Source organism: Lepisosteus oculatus, chromosome 9 (assembly GCF_040954835.1).
Source record: "Lepisosteus oculatus isolate fLepOcu1 chromosome 9, fLepOcu1.hap2, whole genome shotgun sequence".
Lineage (NCBI taxonomy): Eukaryota > Metazoa > Chordata > Actinopteri > Semionotiformes > Lepisosteidae > Lepisosteus > Lepisosteus oculatus.
Window position 1 is genome coordinate 29,786,098 of NC_090704.1, and position 20,593 is coordinate 29,806,690.

Sequence of the window (20,593 nt, forward strand, 5' to 3'; positions counted from 1 at the left end):
TGATACTGTCGGGCAGACCTAAGTTTCATGGCTTTGGCCAACGCTATCCAGATGCCTTTCATATACAGTGCAGAAAACGCTCGCAAAGACCGTGCGTCTCTTCATTCACTAGCATTTGGTACATTCGAGCCTGTCTGTAAATCTGGCACAGCTACCATTACCACAATCTGACCAGCGTGCCTTGCCCTCTCAGAATAATGGCCACCAATTTGTGGTGAAAAACGTCTGCTAACTAACATGGGAGTCTTCAGTTTTTCAAAGTAGGATTTTAAATCTGTGTATCAGACTGTGCTTTGTGTAAAACATACACACATTTGGCGAAGGTTTTCAATTTTTCATTTCAGAAATAGTTACAAGTTAAAAAAGTATAACATATCATTTAGCTTGTGAGTATGGATTATACGTGAAAGTCCCAGGGCATTCTCTGCTTAACTAGAGACTTCAAATTTAGTCTAATTTGATGTCCAGTTGCACTCCTTTGGGTATTTTCATCCTTAAAAAAGACTAGAGCCCTAGCTAACCATGAGAACAACCACAATGCTACACCGCATGGAAGCCTCTATCACATTAAACAAATTATCTGCTGAGTGTTTTGACTGCCTATGTAGTTGAAGACATACCTGGAAGGCTTTGCAGATTATACAAACACTACTTTATTTATTTATTTTTGTGGAGGTCCTGATCTCTCGCCGTTCCCCGGTATGGCTCGGGCCACAATGTAGCTGTAATGTGAGGACACTTTCTGAAGTTCCAAGCTTCTATCAGTCTCCGTGGAACAGTCCATCTCAGAGCCTTCCGGTTGATTGTGCCCGGCAGAAAATAAGCACTGCAGCTCTAGACAGAAAAGGCTATGTTTGGATACTTATTAGTTCCCATCCCCTGCTCTGAAGCAGATCGAGTGCATCTCCAGCATCCCTGGGAATGGGTTACCTGCGGGACCCCCTCGAGAGACAGTTTAGCTATTTGGATTTCTTGTGAGGACTGGCGCTGGGGGACTGCCATCCCAGATGTTCTGCGGCACACAGACAGCCCACTCTGGCATATTTACCCAGCTGTGTCTCATCCAGCCTCCACCCCCGTACTCCCCAGAGACAGCACCCCTCTCAGTCCTGCGATCGGGAGAGTCTGGGTCCAGACCCGTCCCTTTCACCCAAAGAGCATATTTATAGAAGCTACTGAACTGCAACAGCAGACAAGAGGATCTTGCATCTTAAAAGTCGATCTCTGTGAGTTCTACATTTCCTTTAGATCTCGAAGTTGTTTTTAGAATTTGAAAGTGGTCATTGCCGTTTCTCAATTTTTCTTGATCATTTTGAACTCGGGGTCCCCGTGATCGATAAAACCCTTTGGCTCCTCTTTGAAAAGAGGGGAGAGGAAACACTTTTGGTTTCGGCTCTCTGCTGGCTTGTATCTGTCAGTGCAGCCGAGGTGTGCTTGAGAATTCATCGCGTGCGTCTCTGAGAAGAGACCTCTGAGATCAGATTACACCTTTCGGCCTGGCTTCCCCTGTTGTGATTGCTGAGCTCGTTTTCAGAAGGCCCCGGCAAACCAGGGGTTTGATTAACAAAGGTTTTCTCTGTCCTCTGTCAGCAGAACACACTCCAGGGCTCAGCTCCCAGAAAAAAAGCTACAAGAATTTAAACAATAGGGCAGACAGAAAAAAAAAAAGAAAGGGCTTAAAAAAACAGGCACGAAGGGTTAACAGAATTCTCATTATCACAGTCTATTAAGCCGAGACCAGGAAACAATTTCTAATCAACACTGGGACCTGGGCTGGGATTCGCCAGGCTTTTGTCTGCGGCCTCAGATCACTGCGCTGCTTTCACACGCGCTCCTTTCCAGCTGTTGTCCTTGAAATCCCACATAATCTCCCAGGGTCAAAGGGCAGTCAGCCATGACGATGGCAGTTAAAAGGTTATGCTGATTTCTCTCGTCCAACGCAAAGTGGAAATGGTCTCCCAACTGATAATCCCCATTAGCACCCTTTTCTTGTTTCTCCTCAGGGCTCTGGATTTTGTAGGTAAATAAGAAAATATAAAAACCTATGATCATTTTTCTGGTTTCCCACAGCACCTACAAAAATACCTCAATCTAAGCCATTTATTACAGTGATATATCACTGCAAAACCATTTCTGAAGGAACATGGGATGCTTCCAAAACTATTTATTAAATATTTCCTTTGCTGAACTATGTTTGTTGTTTTTGTCACACTCCGTGTTTTTTGGAGTGTCACGTCCTCTATTTAAAGTAGTCCTTTTCCATCTATTTTAGCTTCTTTTCTTAATTTTTCATTCTCGTATGGTTTCTAGAGGGAAGACGCTACTTTAGTTTAACAGCAGGTTGATTAATGAAAGAAAATAGTAATAACCATAAAGTCTGAAAATAGCCTGGGATGATGTTCTTTCTGTATAAGATCAGATAGTAGAAAAGAAATGAGAAATCTGCTTGTCTCCAAATGATTTATGATTTAGGAGACATCAATAAAAATATCTAAACAGTCTTTTGAAAACTCTCTTTTGAAAAGGATATTGCAATGACCCTAAGGGAAAGCTTTGTACAGTATAGTACAAAAAGCTCTCATCCACTTAAAGACCTTGACTCCATAACTTGGTTTTAAAATCTTCCCTATGTATTGAAATCAAGATATACTTGTTTGACTTTTAGGCTCAGTGTTGCAACATTAATATCATAGGTTTATATTGAAGCTCATCAGGACACTATTGCAGCGAATGTTGGGCGAACCTGTTGTCTTCTCCATTGCTGACAGGGTCTATGGTCCAGAACACAAAGAGTATGTTCTGGGAAAGATTGTACAACAGATTGTGTCCACATTTTCCACTCATATTTATGGTGCTCATCCACATCAGGGTGTAAAAACCCAACTGTGCAGCCAGTCAATCTTGGGAATATTAAGTCTCCATTATCCTTATTTTTTTTGCTGCTGTCCTTGGTAATGTTCTCTGTCAACCAGGCAGTTTATAGGAAGAACCAGAGTGGGAGTTTCAGTGGCAGTAGTCGAGTGTCCACTAGCCTTGGAGTATCTTCAGTCAGATCCATATCATTGCCTTTTTGTCTTCCCATCATATCCCTGGAATGATAAACTAGCTCTTTTCTTTTTCCTTGTTGTTCAAGAAAATGGAAACAGTGTAGCCCTGCTTATTTTCACTTACGTAGGCCATTTAGAGATCAATGGTTTCCAGTTTTCTGATGACACAGAAGTAAATGATGTCTGGGGTGGGACTTGTGGAATGCTTCTTGGTTAGCAGCCTCAGTATTGTGTTTTTTTTTTCACTGCTTAAAAACTTTGAAACTTCTGCTCTTAATGAAGATGTTCTGCTTTAGATAAGTACTGTAGTGTAATCTTGTGTGATTAGCAATTACTTTGCACTGCATGTTCTGTAATTAATAACAATAATAATAATAAACTATTTTATATAGCGCCTTTAAAGGTGGCTTCTCAAAGCGCTTTACAGGATGACAATAACAATAGATAAGAAGACTACAACAATAAATAAGAAGATTTCACAAGATAAGACACAATTACAATTACAGCAATACAACAATAACAATAGAGGAGACCGTGGAAGGTGGTACTAAGAAGAGCAGAGGGGTGAAGAATGGAACCAGTTAAGTAAAGGCTTTTCTGAAGAAGAAGGTTTTGAGTCTGGATTTGAAGGAGTTTAGAGCAGGTGACTCTCTGATATCCTTGGGCAAAGAGTTCCAGAACTTGGGGGCATAGCAGGAGAAGGCCCTGTCGCCCACACAATGTAGACGGGTTTGGGGGACAGTAAGGAGGGCAGAATTTGAAGAGCAGAGGTTGCGAGGTGGGGAGTAGTTTGTAGTTTGCGTAACTCATAAAGAATGGGAAGCTGAGGTTCTACAGATTTCTACAGATTTCGTGTGTGTGGGGGGGGCTAGGAGTTTGAAGCTGACACTCTGCCTTCTCTCTCCTCTCCTTTGCAGGACACTTGGGCTTCCAGGACAGTTTCGTCACATCAGGTGTCTTCAGCGTCACTGAGCTCGTTCGAGTGTCACAAAGTAAGTAAGGCTTCATTCTGCCACGTTTTAAGAAGCACCCACTGGGGCATGGTTATCTGCATTGCACAGGAATTAACAGGGGAGGGTGGTGGTGGTGGGGGGGTTTGCGTTCCATTTTATTTATTTGAATCCCTTATAAGTAGGTGCACAAGCCGGAACATTACATGACCCAATAAATCTATCTGACCCTCAGCAGCCAAGCCCTTTCGTGTCACTATGGACTGCAGCCTTGACGGTCTTTAAGTCATTTGTGGGTAAATACTTTTATATTAATAAAATCAGCAGAATGTGCACCGTTCACATGAACACCATCAGCTAAGTCAAAGATCAGAGAAGGATTCTGCAGATTATATAACCCTTTGCCTCCAGGATGTACTCTGAATGTAACATTAATATGCACATTAGTAATACATGAAGTAGAACAGTGATACTACTGAGGGATATAATTGATGTGATTCATTTAAAAGGGAACGTACTGCTTTTAAATAGCCCATTTCGATATTATCCAGATATTAGGTTTGCAGGTTATACTAAAAAAAGAGTTAAACAATAAGGTCTCTCTTACAACTAATGCAACTCATAGGTGTGTGAATCTCTGATTTCCCACAAACTCCATATGAGTATGAACCCTAAAGCTAATTTCACCTTCCTCACAAACCACAGATACACATGCACGTTCTGTGGCTCTCTCTGTAGCCGTGCCTGGGTGCAGAATCTAGGCACAAAGCATAGACTATGAAAGATCAGTAATCTGCAATGAGGTAATATTCAAAACACTTTTTGGGGTATTTAGAGCAAAACACAGGAATATTGTCATAAAACAGTATGGTACCGTTGTTTGTTGAAACATATAATGGTCAATGGGAAAAGCAAATTAAACCTTGAGGTCATGAAAGAGTGCTCACGGGCACTTAGGTTAGCTTACAGTGCTTCCATTGTTGAGTTGAGATGCTTTCTTAGTTTTAGGTAAGTTTGTCTGTCCTGTAGCATTCTTGTCCAAGTTTTTAAGGGGCAGCTTTGAGTGTATTCAACTTGATAGGCATCCTATTTCAGTTTCCTTCATGTCTACTCATTGCATTTTAATTGGATGTGTGTCATTTGAGTGTAATTCTAGTGCAGAATGTGGATCCTTTTCCTTTTGGGAGTTCTATTGTAGAACCAACATTGCGTTTCCTATTATATTTTGTAATGAGACCCTACTTTCAACAGCTTAATGTAATTTTCCTTTATTTTGTGGTCCTTAAGCAAACTGCTACGAGCTGTGCTCAACTACATTTTTAAAATTGAAAATATTTTGAGTCCCTCATGCTCGTGTCTTTTGTGTCCAGAAAACAGAGCACTGTACTGTACAGTATGTGATACTCTACATTACTGGATGTCTGCTTATGTTATTCTATCTGATTGTAAGAAGGGATGCGCTGTGTTTCAGTTCATCCCATAATGAAAGTGTTATAGAAGGAATCAGGTGACAGGATTGCTTGAATTGAGAGATGCTTACAAACTTGCCTGTGCGCTCTTGGGGAAAAAAATCAGGGAACAAGCCTGATGCAGTCTATATGTAGAGAATAGTTTCTTTCTGAAAAGGCTTTAAACAACAGTACCTTCTCTGACTTACTTGGGATTGCTTTTCTTCCTAATATTGTTCAACAAAAAATAGGAAAAGTGTTCTTGTGTTGTGCAAATCAAGGACTACACCAATACACCAAGGCCAGGCTTAGACATTGCATAATATTGTCAGAACTTAAATATAGTTTTTGTGTGTTGGACAACCAGAGCTGCTCTCTAGATATATTTAGACTGACCCAGCTGGGAATGCCAACATCATCTCCTTGAAACTAGACAGTACTGGTTCAGGTCCCAGACTTAATAGTGTGTTACAGCCACTGACACATTTAACCAGTGTTTTAACATTCTGCACATACAGCATCATTTAACTGAATCAGATTTTATACAGCTATAAATACCGTGTGCACAGTATACTATACACTGTATACAGTTTATGTCAAACAGTGAGATATTGCACTCAGAACATTCAAGGATTTAATTTAAACATTTTGGGAACATAATTCGGTCTGATTATTTTTTTTAACTGATGCAAAATCACATTTATTATCATACATATGAAGGTGGGTTTGCTGAGACATCCCTGACATTTTAGCCGGTAGTGTGATCAGGAGCAGCAGTCTGTGTCAAACACAATTTAAATGCCCAACAATCCATTGCACTTTTAATTACAGCTGAGCAAGCACTGCCCTTTTTCCCTGCTAGATGTTTGTGTATTTTCAGTTGCACTGTGTTGCTCAAGTCTGTTAGCAGAGCGCATCTGTTTCTGTTTGCAAAATAAACACCACTGAAAATTGTGTTTACTCTTCTGCAGTTTTGTGGCTTAATGCTTGATAATATTAGTTACAGTTGTTTATTCACAGTGTATTGAGGGATAATTAGTAGTTGAGTAACTAACTTTTAAGAAAACGTTCCATCTGTAGAAAAATGTCCACATGTCGTTTAGCTCTGCTTTTGTGATTAGTCCGCAAGCGCTAATATTTAAAACTCGGCATGGGTCAAGGGTTGTTCATCGGAGAGGGGTGTTATCTTAAAAGCATTTTCTTAGGACACAGCATGGCCATAAACACATTCTGAATAGGTCTTGAAGTTTCCTTGGGCATTTCCCATGGATTTGTTTGGTCACTAACTTTTGGGTTCTTTGAAGAAACATCCAAAAAGAGTTTTCGACCATAAAGACGGTATTTCTTTGGGAGAAGGGCAGTTTGAGTTTCCCGACGTGACACCGTCTGACAGTGATGCTGTTGCAGCCTGGGTGCTGGGACAGATGAAGAGGGGGGTGGCGGGTTGAGTTTACTGTAGGTTTGGCTCTCGTTCTGCTGTAGTTAAAGGCTGCTGGGGGACGAGGAAGCAGGAGTGGCGCTTCACTTGACCTTTAAAAACTGCAGACATCCACCGCGGAGACTGACAGACCGCAGCCAGATCCATAGCAGCCTGTCAATATCCGCTAACAATAGCGAATTCAAACTGCCTGTCAGCACTCACAGGCCCCTGATCAAAGGTGCATTGATCATGTTCTGGTGCGACCTAATCCAGGTCTGCCAGGGACTGAGCAGCAGCACCCACAGCAAGAGAGCGAGGTGTATGTGTGTGTGTGTGTGGCGGGGGGTGGGGGGTCCGGCGAGCACACAAAGGCAGCATCTGGAAGGGGAAGTGTCTGAGCACTGGGGGGTGCTGTGGCTGCTGGGTGACTGTGGGAGAGTGAGCAGGGAGGAGAGGTGCAAGAGGGGGCTCAGGGATGGAATCGGGGGGGAGGAGGAGATGTGTTATTAGCACGATTAGCACACCCAGTGCCCCCATGGCCGCCTGCATCAGAGGCCTATGATCGTAACAAGATTAAGGAATATGCATAATTGATCCAGTTTTCTGAAAGGCGAGCGGCTTTTATCCTAACATCTGTGACATGGGGGAAGAAAAAGAAAAGCTGGGTGGCATATGCCGGATGGAGCACTGAAATTGAAAGTCTCTTTTTCCATTTTTTTCATCCTGGCCGGCCCAGTGAGTGGCAGTGCACGCAGGGGTGTGAGGGGGGAATGCGGGGGAGGCGTGTTTGTTTGGATAGAAGTGGTTGCCTTACCCTTTCCGAAGGTGCAGCTTGGATACCTGCAGGATCTGGGGGTGTGCAAGAAAGTGGAGGGGGGACCTTCCCAGTTTCTTTTGTTGACGCAGGTTCCTTGCTGGGAACGTCTTTCAGCCCAAAACACAATTCAAAGCTGTGCCTGTGTGCTCATATGTGTGTCGTAAATTGTACTTTAGCTGACATCCAAGAAGGTTTTGTTATTTCTGTGGGTGTGTGTGCTTGGTCTTGATGTCTTGATTTCAGGTAATTTGCACTGCTTTTAAAGTGTTAATAGACTTTTGTATTTATTGGTTCATTAGCCCCTCGCTGCATTGTTAGTTGTGAAAAACTGGAAACGCTTGCAATAGGGAGTTTGTTTTAATTGCTCATCTCTTTCCCTCTGGTTTTACTTTTTCTTTCTTAGCACAGGTCTTCTTCTCTAGGAATTCTAGTGAAATGTCTTCCATACAGGATCTGGGAGTTCAACTCCACTGGCAGTCAAATGTCACCGAATTTAAATTGTATCTTTTCCTCAGCTGTTTTTCCTTTCATACACGAATGAAACCAATGGTCTGCTCTTTGGCGATGCAGTTTCCCTGTTTGTTGTTTAGTACAATCCCGCCACTGCATCTCTGTAACTATCTACCATGAGCTTTGCTGTGTGCAACTTCAGGGAATTGCATAAGCATGCAAACATGTGTGAGTATCTGTGTGTGTGTGTGCCATTGTGTGACTTTATGATGTAATTAGGGGAATGAGCAGAAAGGCAGAGCCAGTGCAGTTTCCCCATGTGCGGCTGGAGACTAAAGGTCATGGTATTGAATGGACTGCAGACTCTGCTGCTCAGCTCTCACATTGACCTTGGCTTTGTGTGCCATTACACAATTCAGTGGCAGCCCAATCGAATCTGCTTCTGTCGATCAATATCCTATTAAAGCTGCACAAAAGTCTCCATAAAGTTAGCGGTTAGCTACGTTTGTAAATGGAACTCCACATAATTGGCCGGTCAATAGCGACGGGTAATTTCGGAGATTGGGTCCGCCCTTTCATTCTCGGGCTCCTGCTCTGCAGAGGCAGCTGTGGGTCATTTGTCTGACATGCAGAGATTAGAAGATGCCCTACACTGTCAGCTCAAAACATTCCATGCACTTCCCCCTGTTTTGGAAATCTGCAAGCACACCTAATAAAGTATGCCATCTTCCCAGGGCTTGGTATATGCCAGGCATAAATATGGTTATAGAGGAAGCTGACTGCTTTATTCTTTCTGTGTCTTACTGCTCCTCACTAGGCTGTGCCAAGATATGGAAAGGTGGCACAACAGGATGTATCAGGAATCTAAAAAACAGATTCATTTGAATTTTTGAACTCTTCCCTTAATCGACTCTTGATTTATGTCGGCCATCTTTCTTCCACCTCCAGATCTGAGATAGAACCTTGGCTTTCATCCTGTTGTTTCCTTTCTCCATTCGCACTTATCTTTTGTCTCTCTTCCCTCTCCTTTTTGTCATCCTTTATCAGCCTTTGCTGTTTCTCCTTCTGTTTTTTATTTAAAAAAAAACAAATTGTATCCATTTCTAATCTGCCTCCCACTTCCCCAGAAGAAATAAAACGGAAGAATCTCAGGATCTCAGTCTCACAAAGAGCCGCACAAAGGTGGTAGTTTCACTCCTCTCTTATTACCTGCAATCCCTCCCAGAAGCTGTTTATAGAAAAGGGCTTTTATTTTAATTTTATTAAAGGTACTGTCAAAACTGGCAGAGGGTCCTCAGTCTGGGCTGGGGCACCAGGAATTGGCTCAGCCTGCAGTGCTGAAAACTCCACACTGGCACTGGAAATGTGAGACATGTGATGAAAAGGGAATAGAGGATAAATAATAAAGGAGGAGAATCAGAGCCCAGTGGAATCCTAGGCCTAGCCCAGACGCCACAAGCTTTTCCAGATTAGTTGCTGGGATAATTGTAAGACCTGTCCAGATTGCTGAATGTCATCATCGAAGTGTCATCGGTGTGCTATGTGCATTGAATGACTAATGATGGTCAAGATGAAAAAATTACTAAAAGGAAACATTTTAGAAAAATATGATTCTTGATTTATGGTTTATCTCGGCTTTACCTCTAACACCATGCTGCTTTGTGGTTTTATGATATTACTCACTTTAGTTGGAACTTTTGTTGGTCCTTGACAATGTGGGAGGTCGCAACCGTGAGTGAGGTTATGACCTGTGTGATGGGGTGTCGCAGCGATGATCGTATGAAGGTTGGCCAAAACTATGAAAATTGCCCCAAAAAGCACTGTTTGTGTATTTTGTTTTGCATATAATTGAAGTTTTTATGCTTCTACGTATAACAATGTATAAATGCTCTGGCCATGAGTAAGGGATCTTGCAGTTGGAATGAGTATCACTTACTGTAGACACTCTTCGACTGCTCTGACAGAGGGTAGAGTAAAGAGCCATTTTAGAATAACAACCCTGCCAAAACGTTCTCCTCCCCAAACCCTGGCAAGTCTGGACCCCAGTTTGCTCTTCCTCTTAAGTTCACAGACAAGTTCAAAGGCTTTTCCAAGTTGTGATTTGGACTGGTTGAGTCTCAAGGTTAATTACTGTGGTCTAACCTAGGCAAGTATGGAAGGCCAAGAGTCCAACAGAATTCCTGCAGCAATGGCAGATCTGGAGGGTTGATTCAAATTACAAAGGAAAGTTCAAAGAAGTCAGACTCTCCTTCTGCAAACTGTAACCCCAAATCTAGAAATATTTTAAAAAGATTAGAGTGTTTGGAGAAAGTTACTCCAGGTTGCATCTCTTCACTGGGTTCAGAATGCAGCTTGCTGAAGATGCTGGATCAATAAAGCTACCAGAAGCTAAACAGAAAAGATGGGTTGAATGACTTCCTTTTATTTGTAACCGTAGGTTTTTGTGTTCTGATCTGAACCCATTTGTTGCCGTGTTTGCAGTTTTATTTTTCATTTGATACCACTGCTTCAGGGCTTGCAGGATGTGCATTTCCTTTGCTTGTTTTAGGGCTGATCGTTTGGCTATGCCTTCTTCACTTTCAGTTGTACTATTTCAGACTGAAGAAGTTCCTCGGGGGCCAGAGCTGATTGAGCAAAACACCATATTCTTGTCAGGGGCTGAGGTTTCAGGGCCTGTCAAATAGGGGCTTATAATATGAAAAAGGCTGGTTCTGTGGAGAGGATCATCCAGTTTTGAAGTTGGATGCAGCCTTTTGATGTCAATTTGCAAACTGGAATATGGACCAGTTTTCAAAGGAAGCCCTTGCAGCTTTCTGTGGCCTCTGGCCCTGATGAACTAGCTGGGAAGAACATCAGTTGAAAGTCAGCCCACTTACACCAGTCTATGATGTTGCTTGGAAATAAAAAAACAATCTCGACTCTTGATCCCTCTCATATTGCTGTCCCTATGCTGTGTATGGACTAATACTTTGAGTCCCAGTGCTCTTGTTGAGCTGGCTGCCTGCGCAGTCACCCCAGCTTGATTTCCTTTGACTCAGACCTACGCTGGTCAGCCTGCATGGCTAATGTATAAGTTCGGCTTGCACAAGTACAACCTGCAGTCGCCGCAGAAAAACTCCTTTTGCAGCAAAGTGGTTAATAAGTAGATTGAAACATTCTGCTAATGCACTTTCGGTTTAGGAGCAAAAGGGAACAGAGTGAGAGAGAGAAAGATCAATGCAGTCTTGATAGCTACAAGCTTCATTTGGAATCCCCTAAGCAAAAGCACTTGATAAAGCCCTTAAGAGGTAGATGCTGCAGATTACCTTTATGATTGATTTCCATTCAAGTCAGACAGACTGCAGTGTGGTCATTTTTCTAGCCCATAACTGCCGGGCTCCCTGGCCGTCTCACAGCAGCAGGGCGTCTGAATTACAGCAGCCCCGTGTGCAGGTTAGCTCTCACACAAATTACTTAACACCCCACTTATTAGCCATGCAAATTCATCAGCTTTACAGCCCCTCGTAAATAACCCCCAGGACTCTCAGAAGAGGAGTCGGCAGGAAGGGGATGACTCAGAAATTATGGCTTTGGCAAGCTTGTGTCAAAGTTTTGATTTCCTGTCAGGTTTTGCGCCTGCCTCTCCGTCAACCATTTGGGCGAATCGTGTAGTAACGTCTTATTCAATGTTAAAGAGGTATACTCTTGTACTTGGATCTCTCTTACAGGTGTGGGTGCTGGGCGGGAGTCTTATTAATTGCCTTATTAATTTGTATTCAGTACCAGCCTTCTACTTGATACATCTTCCTATCTGTATCAGAAATACAGAGTCAGTTGTTCAAATCATCCAAGACATCTGGAATCACAGCACAAAAGGCTGACCCATGTAACACGTTTTGCTAAGCTAAAGTAAAAAAAAACTAAAGGAAAACACAAAATGTTGCAGGATGACTTTCAAAGTGCTGGGCAAATTTAACACCAGCTTTAGGCATCTCAGCTCATTCTGATCTCTGTTGGCAGGTGGCAGAGATTTTTCTTGTCATATTTTATTGTGTAGCACTATCATTTCTAGCACTTATTACTTATTTTCCTAATATTTCAGATTTTCTTTTATTTATTTATGCATACATAAAATATAATGAGACAGGGAACTTTGTACTGTACACATAGGTGTTTTTTTTCAAGTGAAAATGTAGAAAATGTTGGCTATATTGTTATAATCTTAAGGTGAAACTGGCACTAATGTTAAATAAGCCCCATTTTGTATTCCACAACTGTTCCTTTTTCAAGAAAACAATCATTTCTTCTTCCTTTCTAGGTCTCAGAGTTGCTAGACTTTTGCTTTTATTGTTTACGGTTTCTTCTCCTCTGGAATCGAAAGCTTTACACATCCCCTTGTTACTCCAGCAACAAATATTTCCACAAAAACTTCAGTGTAGACAAGCAGTCCAGCCTTTTTGATCTGAGGGAACTCTAGGCTGTAGTGTTCTGTTGACTTTGCCACTCAGTGTTTGAAATTTTTGTTAGAGGTGGGAAGTTATGGATGTAGTTCTGAAATTATGCTTGGAGATATAAAGCCCTGGTGGGACTTGTGACGTTATCTTAGGAGTTGTAGAATTCTGGTTTGAGTTTTTCAAAAGTATGGAGACAGCCTGGGCGTAATCCACTTTAATAATGATGTTTTGTAGGAGGTTACTATTCTTTATAATTCCAAGTAACAAAACCATGTTATTTTTTATGAATTAGGGAACCTTTATGACTAAAGTGTAGCTCATGAATGAGTTTTTGACTGGTAGTCAGAGAAAGTGTTAAGGTTTGTTCACCTTCCACCTGATGGTTGTTTCTCTGTCTTTCTCAGCCCCCATCGCTGCAGGGACGGGGCCTAATTTCTCCCTGGCGGATCTGGAGAGCTCCTCGTACTACAGCATGAGCCCGGGAGCCATGAGGAGGCCTCTTCCTAGCACGTCTTCAAGCAGGTAAAAGCCAGAACCCCCGAGGACTGACTCCCCTCACAGAGCAGGCAGAGGGGCTTTGGAAAATCCAGCGTCATACATGACCCATGTGTTGGCTGCAGCTGTCTAAATAACACGTCCGTCATTTCCTGTTCTGAAACATTTTTAAACTCCAGTCGCAAAGGGTGTGTCCTTCTCAGAAGCTTCTATCTGAGCAGAACCTTTCAGCTACCAGAGAATCAGGCCTTTTTGTAACGGGAGAGCCTGCAGGTGGCGTTTCTCTGAAGCTCCAATGATGTCAACAGCCCTCTTGACTCACCCTTGCTGGATGTGAGGGGAAAGTGATGTCCTCTCAAGGTGGAAGTGAACTAAAGGTGAACTAAAACGGGCAGATCTGAAATGAGCACTGTTTCTTAAATTACTAGATGGGACACTAATAAGATCATTTCCTCTGTACCGTCCTGTTATTGAGTTTTTATTACAGACATACATGTGGAACATATACAGTAACATTTCTGGGATCCACTGCATTGTCATCCTCTGCTACAAAACTTTAGTTTTCGGCAGATTTATAACACACAGCCATGTCCTGACATTAACAATAGGTTCTTTATGTGCCTTGCTGTATCCTCTCTGTGCTAATGCTATGGAGTGGAGGGGGGAGAGGGAGAAGGGAGTGGGGAGTTTCGACAGTGCAGCCTGCGTTTTAGCTTCGATCAGGAGTGTGCTAGCAGGTGTATTTACTGTTGACTTACGGCGGGGGTATGACCTGCTAATCTACAGGAGACTTGCCCTGACTTAATCCCCATCAGACAGCCCTCTGCAATCAGGTGGTGTGCCTCTTATAAATGTCACAGCTCGCCTCTGAGCCCCAGGATTAGGTCAGCTGGATGCCAAACAGCAGAGCAGGAGGCAGGTATGCAGAGAGAGTGATCCTGCAATGAAGGACAGTGTCCTAGCCCCAGGCTGCCTGAAGCAGTTGACTTTTTCAGAGTATGAGATTGGAACCTTATGTCCTGAAACCAGGCTTTGCAAGGTTAGTTCCCACTGTTATTTAATCAATCTTGCTGACAAGCTCTTAAGAAAAGATTTTTAAGGATCTGTAGCCAACATTTTTATCTTTATTACTTTTGCAGATATAGCCTTATAAAGTCAGGCTATTTGCTAAAACAAATGTACCAGAATCGCAAACTTAATCCTGAGAATTAACCTCTTAAATCCTTGTTAGTGCAGATCTTTGTTTTGTTAATATTAAACAGGGCTCAGTGAACAAACCATGTTACAGATATGATGTCACCCCCTTGAATACCAGGTAATGTAGAGTTCTGCTCAGTCTTTTGGTGCAGCAGAGTTTACAGTTGTGTGTGTGGCTCCGAGCCCTAAGGCAACTATATTCAAATCCCAGCACAGGATGAGCAGAGTGGACCTATCACATACACGAGTGCTTTTATAATCTCCTGATGCTCTGGATTCATTGCAGTTCCTGGCTGCTGAATTGTGAGCAGTTGCATGTTCCAAGCATTAAGCATTAAATGTGCCGCAACATAGAAATAATTCCTAGGGATTGTTTTCAGATTTGGTGCAGAATAGTTTGATCAGCACAGCTACATAAACAACTAAATCGTTTTACCATCTTTGATTCTGGCACACCTTCGAAGTCAGGTCCGAGTTTTCATTGGAGGAAGACGGCTGCTTACTAAAAGAAACCAACAATTAAGGCTTTCTGCCTTCAAGCTTATGAATTTTCTGTATACATCAGAGAAAGAAATAAGAACATCTACTGTAGTTCAAACAGTGCAAAAAACACACACACAGGATATTGAGAAGTTTTAAATTTGCAGTGCATAAAATACTGTGTAAGCACGATACCCAGACTGTGATTCTGTAACACAAATCACAAACCCTAGTTTCTGTAACGAGAGCGTTCTTTCTGGACCCTATGCACAATCCGGTGATGAGTGAGGAAAACACGGGGGAAAAAAGAATCCGGGAGTCGGGAATGAAAACAGGGGGCGTGTCCATGGTGCGCTGGTGTTCGGGGAAGGTGTAGCCAAGGCAAACAATCCAGATATAAGTCCAAGGGGGAATCCGAGAGGAGGCAAAAGTCCAAAGCCGGGTGGTCCATCCAAGACAAACGGGGTTAAGAACAGGAACCGGGTCGGGACCAGCATGGGAACAGGAACAGGAAGTAAAAACTTGATGGTACCAGGCGCTTCCAGGTCCCAGGCTCGCCTGGTACGGGAACCAATGCAGAGCCCGGAACTGAGTAAGTGTCTGGCTTTTAAGGGGAACTGAAAAGGGGGCTGAAACAGGGAGCAGGTGCGGGAGATGAGTAAAAAAACAAGGAAGGGCTAGAGCCTCCTTAAGAGGAGGGGTTTACGAAAGTGACAGTTTCAGTCTAAACAGATTTTCCAATAAAGGTGCAGGTGTGTATTGATTCTGCTGCTGCCATCAGTAGTTACTTCAATAAAGACAAGTGAGCCAGTTCCAGAGGCAGCCGTGCATCTCCAGGCAATACCATGCTTCACAGATGAGGTGATATTCTTGGGAACATCTGAAGTTCCTTTCTTTATCCACACTTTAACCTTTTTTCTTTGTCTCATCTGTCCATAAGGCTTTGTTCCAAAACACTCTTGGCTCATCCTTGTACTTGCAAGCAAATTTCAAATCACAGTGGAGGTAATGTCATGGCCTGGACATGCATGGCCGTCTCTGGAACTGGCTTGTTCGTCTTCATTGACGTTGACACTAATGATGGCAGCAGCAGAAGGGACTTTGGAAGTTTGCAGAAATGTTTTGTCTGCTTATGTGGAATAAAATGCCCCCTTATTTATTGGATGGGTCTTCAACATTTAGCTTGGTAACGCATACTGTCAGTACAACAAAGGGTTCATCAGGAAGAAAAAGGGAAATATCCTACTGGCCAGCATGCATTACGTAGTAATCCAGTGGCAGTCCTTTCTCTTATACTGTATATTGAAGGAAGAAGGGAAATCAGAACACCCAAGAATAAGCAAGAACTCAAAGTGGCTACGGCAATAGCAACACAAATGATTACACAAAGAGTCTGGTGAGTTCATTGGATCACAGACTCCGTTCAGTTGTTAGTTCGAGGGAATATGCAGCCATATACTCAGGGCCGGTATAAAGAGGGGTAAACACCAGTTGAATTACGTCGATTGACATGATACATTTTAAACTATTCTAATGGTAAACCACGTGACTGATGGAGCGAGTCAAGCGACCATCACTTCGATACTTCTAGTTTCTAGAACAGCTGCTAGATAGCGTGGGATTTGGAGCACCTAGAGTCAATCACGAGCATGTTGTTTCAGCTCGTTTTTTGTTAGTCACTAGTGTTTCCCTTCTTTGTAGTCCCTAAAATTTTTGTAGGCCCTAGGCGCTGTGCCTACAGTGCCTAAAGGGAAATCTGGTGCTGCATATAGTGATTTTCACACTCAGAAATGTTCTTAAAGCGCATGTATCCAAATACCTGTGATCACTTCAAATCAGTGGGGTGAACCCAAACTACATTTTTGTTCTAGTATGTCCAAAATAATGCATGAAATTATCCAAAATAAAATTTATATTATACTGTATCTTGCTTATCATTTATATTAATCTTTTGATCACAAGTCCTGATTGTTGTGACAGAAAAAATAACACTTTTGACTTTGCTCTCAAAGTAAAATTTTGGGGGGGTATACCTCCTACATTAATGAGGTGTATGAGCCGGTACGGAAGGAAGGTTGTTCTTTCTGATGGGCCCAGCCTGTCCTGCTCACCCCTATGGGAGGGAGAGGGCACACAAGAGGGCCTCTGATGGTACAATTAATGTGAGCGGATGCTGGGCGGCTCCGAGGGCAGATAAACAGAACAGTTTGGACTTTGATACAGGCCGCCTGTGGCAGCTGTCGAAATCGCACCGCAGCACTGGTCCTGCTGGAGGCCGCCCCGCTGTTTGTCAGGAGGTGAGCACTGGTAGCATCTGCAGGCTCCCCTGTTCACAGCGCTGTAGCGGTGCCTACTCTTGATCCACAGCCAGGTTTGCCACTGTCAAAGAGGATTACCATTAATCTTGTGCTTCTTCGGACGCTGGGGGGGGGCAGCTAACAAGCTAGTGCCCTCAGTAGGACCCTCCTGAAGCCCCTGCCCGCACTGACCTTTGTTGCTGTCTATCCTCTGTTGGATGAAACAGCAGAGGAGTGCAGCGCTCAGGAGGTACAGCCACTGCTCCTCTTTCATTCCTCCAGCCACCCCCTCAAGAAAACGTGTAGCAGGTTCACAGACTGCGAGCAAGAGGCGTCTTTCCTTTTTTCGCTTTTTGACATTTGGGATCAATTGTGTTGCTTTGTTATGCCGCGGCATGTGGCACCAGCAGGGCAGGTTTTCCTTCACCAGATGCGGTGCCCTTTTCACCAGTTTGAGGAGGGCTGAAAGAAAGAAAGCAGCGAGGGTCTGACTTTGTTTCCCCCCACACACTGAAAACAGGTTCTCAGACTCAAGACAACTGGTCGAGAATCTGTCTCTACCTTTATGTTGTGCTAAATGTTTCAGTTTACCACTCAGAGGAGTGTGCTCTTTACTCTGTTTCTGGGCTCTGTAAGTCTTGGAGATCTGAATGGGCAGTTCTTGGCAGTTTTCAATGTGGACAGCGGTAGCACCATATGCAGTACTGAAGTCTGCGATCCTGTGCCACACAATGACACATACTGATGCAGTGCCACTTAAAAAAAGCACAGTTAAGTGTAGAAAACTGCAAAGAAGGAATGGAGAGGTATTCAGAACCATGCCACAAACCCACAGCAAAGCAAAGGCAATGTGTGGCACAACAGCACACCCACCAGAACATTATCACAGTAAAACTCCATCAAGTGGTGGCGGCAAGTAACTTATTGTACATCTGTGTTTCTCTGCACAGCTCAGCAAAGCGCATCAAGTGCATAGAGGATGAGGTGGACAGTCCAGGGGAAGAGTCCTTTTACCCAGGACAGGGGCGGTCGCCGGGCAGTGGCAGCCAGTCCAGCAGTTGGCACGAAGTGGAACCAGGTAAGATTGGCACCGGCTTAACTCAACTTCCAGCTTCCCTGTTTTGCTCTGCACATGCCCTGTGGAGACTCCTTGGGCCCCGAGTGTGTGCCCCCAGTCTGACGAGCTCCGTGGTACTAAGAGGGGTGATGCTGTAATAACGAAGTGTGCACCAAAGAGAAAACTGAGAAGGAACGAGTTACTCTGCTGCTAATTTATCAGAAACTGCAGCTAAAATACTGAAGCGATTTCTGTCACCATTTCCACTACAGTCTGTTGATAGTGCATATAGAAGCCCAAACTAATTCAAGAGATATGTGTAAGACTGCCCCCTAGTAACTGTGACCTCCACACGTCGTGCTTGCCATTATTTTCTCTATTTGTTGTTCGAGAGAGGTTTTTCCTCATTTGTTGTGTTTAGTGCTAGAAAACAAAACAAAGGATGTTCTCTAACAAAATCTACATATTTACCATTGATCCCGGTAAGGTGCCGTTTATTGAATTTAGATCAATGGGACCTTATCCATTCGACCACTGTATGATTCAATTTGCAATTTATATTTACATAAATTTTCAAACTTTGAAAACAGTTGAGAGCAGATCATCACATTTTAGAGCAGTAACGAGAAAGAATATACCATATATAATATTCACCTTGGTTCAGCAGAAGAGCTGACTAGCTAATCCTTTGATATTGCTCACAGGGGTGTTAAGAAAGCTGCTAAAGGTAAAATAAGGATTGAGATAATCAGGCATTAGGAGCCCAGATTTAAAAAAGTGCTATTGTGTAATTCTAGTGGCATGATTTAGTCTTTAAGGACATCACACATCGTTATAAGTATGGCTTTAACAGTAGAGTGGATAAACTGCTGGTTGACCACGAAGAGGATCTCTTCCAGCTCAGGCTATTCCAATACAAGGCAGTTCTGTCCCACAGTAGACAGCACTGCCAGGGATTGGGAGAAGAAGTCATCTGGATAATTCTCAGCTCCCAGTGCTCTGGTAACTCCTTTCATCGGACACCACAGACAGTTTGCACTCGGCACTCTCGGGGCAAAGGGCAGTGAACAGCTGGATCTGGATGCTCTGGAAGAGGAGAATATATTCCCTTCTCTTTCTCTCTGGTCAAGCTGAATAATGACTACCTTTTGCAAATGAATGGGTAGGAAAAAAAGGAAACCAATAATTTTTGATCCCCCCAAAAAAATCTGTTTTAAAAAAAGAAAAAAGTAGGATGCCTAGAAAAAAATCACATTATTTTTGCACGAACAGCCTCTCAGCTGTTATGGTTATGCAACTTTGTATCTGGAGGATAGCGATTGCATTGGAGAGCAATTGCGTCAGATTTTGACATGAAACAGATATATGAGGAAAAGAGGAAAGAGAGAGATGGAGAGGGAGATATAGGGTCGAAAGCATTTGCAGGCTCAGACATATTGGATTACTTCATTTTCTTTCATTTACCTGTTGTGTTGGTTTGTTACTTGCTGCGTAATCCAATTCATGTACAGTATGTTTTATTTTGCTGTTTATTTGTTAACTATAATACATATTGTCTCTGTGCTATATCTGAGACTATATATATAAACTATAGATAACATATAAAATAAATTATAATACATGTTATAAAATATAATATAGACTATGTAATAACAGGAATATTATATAAAGGGGGTTAGAGAACACCAAAGGGCTTACTAAACTGTTTTTGTTGAAATAATCAATATAAGAAATTATAATTCTGACCATGTGGAACGAGACTGTCAACAAGTGAGAAACTCAAAGGGAAATACAAATATGATTGGCCCTTTTCAGGTAATAAAAATACCTGCTGTTTCAGAACTTCTGTGTTTCTCCCTACGGGGCATTTGTGGAGAGAATAGACAATTAGCTAAGAGAGATACCTCAGATCACAGATCACAGAATCTGCCTTAATACTCTATTTCCTGCAGTCCAAAACTATCCTGTAGTAGTTTTCAAATGAGGAATGAAAGGATGGAGCAAAAAAAAAACCCACAATAGCCAAGAATACTAATCTGTAACTAGTCATGAGAATATTTCGAATTTCATGAGACTGGACATTACACATGACAAACACAAAATGTAACAGAAAATAGACATCACAAAGGGTTTTCCTCAGCCTTAACCCCCCTCAAAAAAACTAATAGTAACTCCAGTGTTGCACAATTCTGCCTTTAGAATTGACTGTCTCTAAGGTCAGCTGATGGATTTCCTGGTGTTTAACCTCCTGGTGGCACAACCCAGTGACCCCTGAGGGGTTTCTGTTGTGCGGCTGCAGGGATGGAGCAATCTTACAAGCCTCTCTTTCTTTCAACTGTGTCACAGAGTGCCTGTCCTGTGGGCTGTGGATGGCCTGCATGTGCAAGGCAGTGCTACGCTCTGTGTCCTTCTCCCCGGTCTACCCCAGCCTGTGAGCTCTCTCTCACACTCTCTCCTCCGGTGGAAGAGGCGGCCATGTAGTGTGAAGGCTCGTGCCCAGAG

At 42.9% G+C, this 20,593-nt stretch overlaps 1 protein-coding gene across 14 annotated transcripts in view; it reads left to right on the forward strand.

Annotated features, from left to right (window-relative positions):
* nfia (nuclear factor I/A) overlaps window positions 1-20,593 on the forward strand; it is a 300,532-nt gene that overhangs the window by 219,118 nt on the left and 60,821 nt on the right. For all 14 annotated transcript variants that reach the window (XM_015356145.2, XM_069194347.1, XM_015356146.2 and 11 more), the window contains 3 exons: window positions 3,965-4,039; window positions 12,970-13,087; window positions 17,985-18,112. In XM_015356145.2, the coding sequence (XP_015211631.1) occupies window positions 3,965-4,039; window positions 12,970-13,087; window positions 17,985-18,112 (321 nt within the window). The remainder of the gene's footprint in view (window positions 1-3,964; window positions 4,040-12,969; window positions 13,088-17,984; window positions 18,113-20,593) is intronic.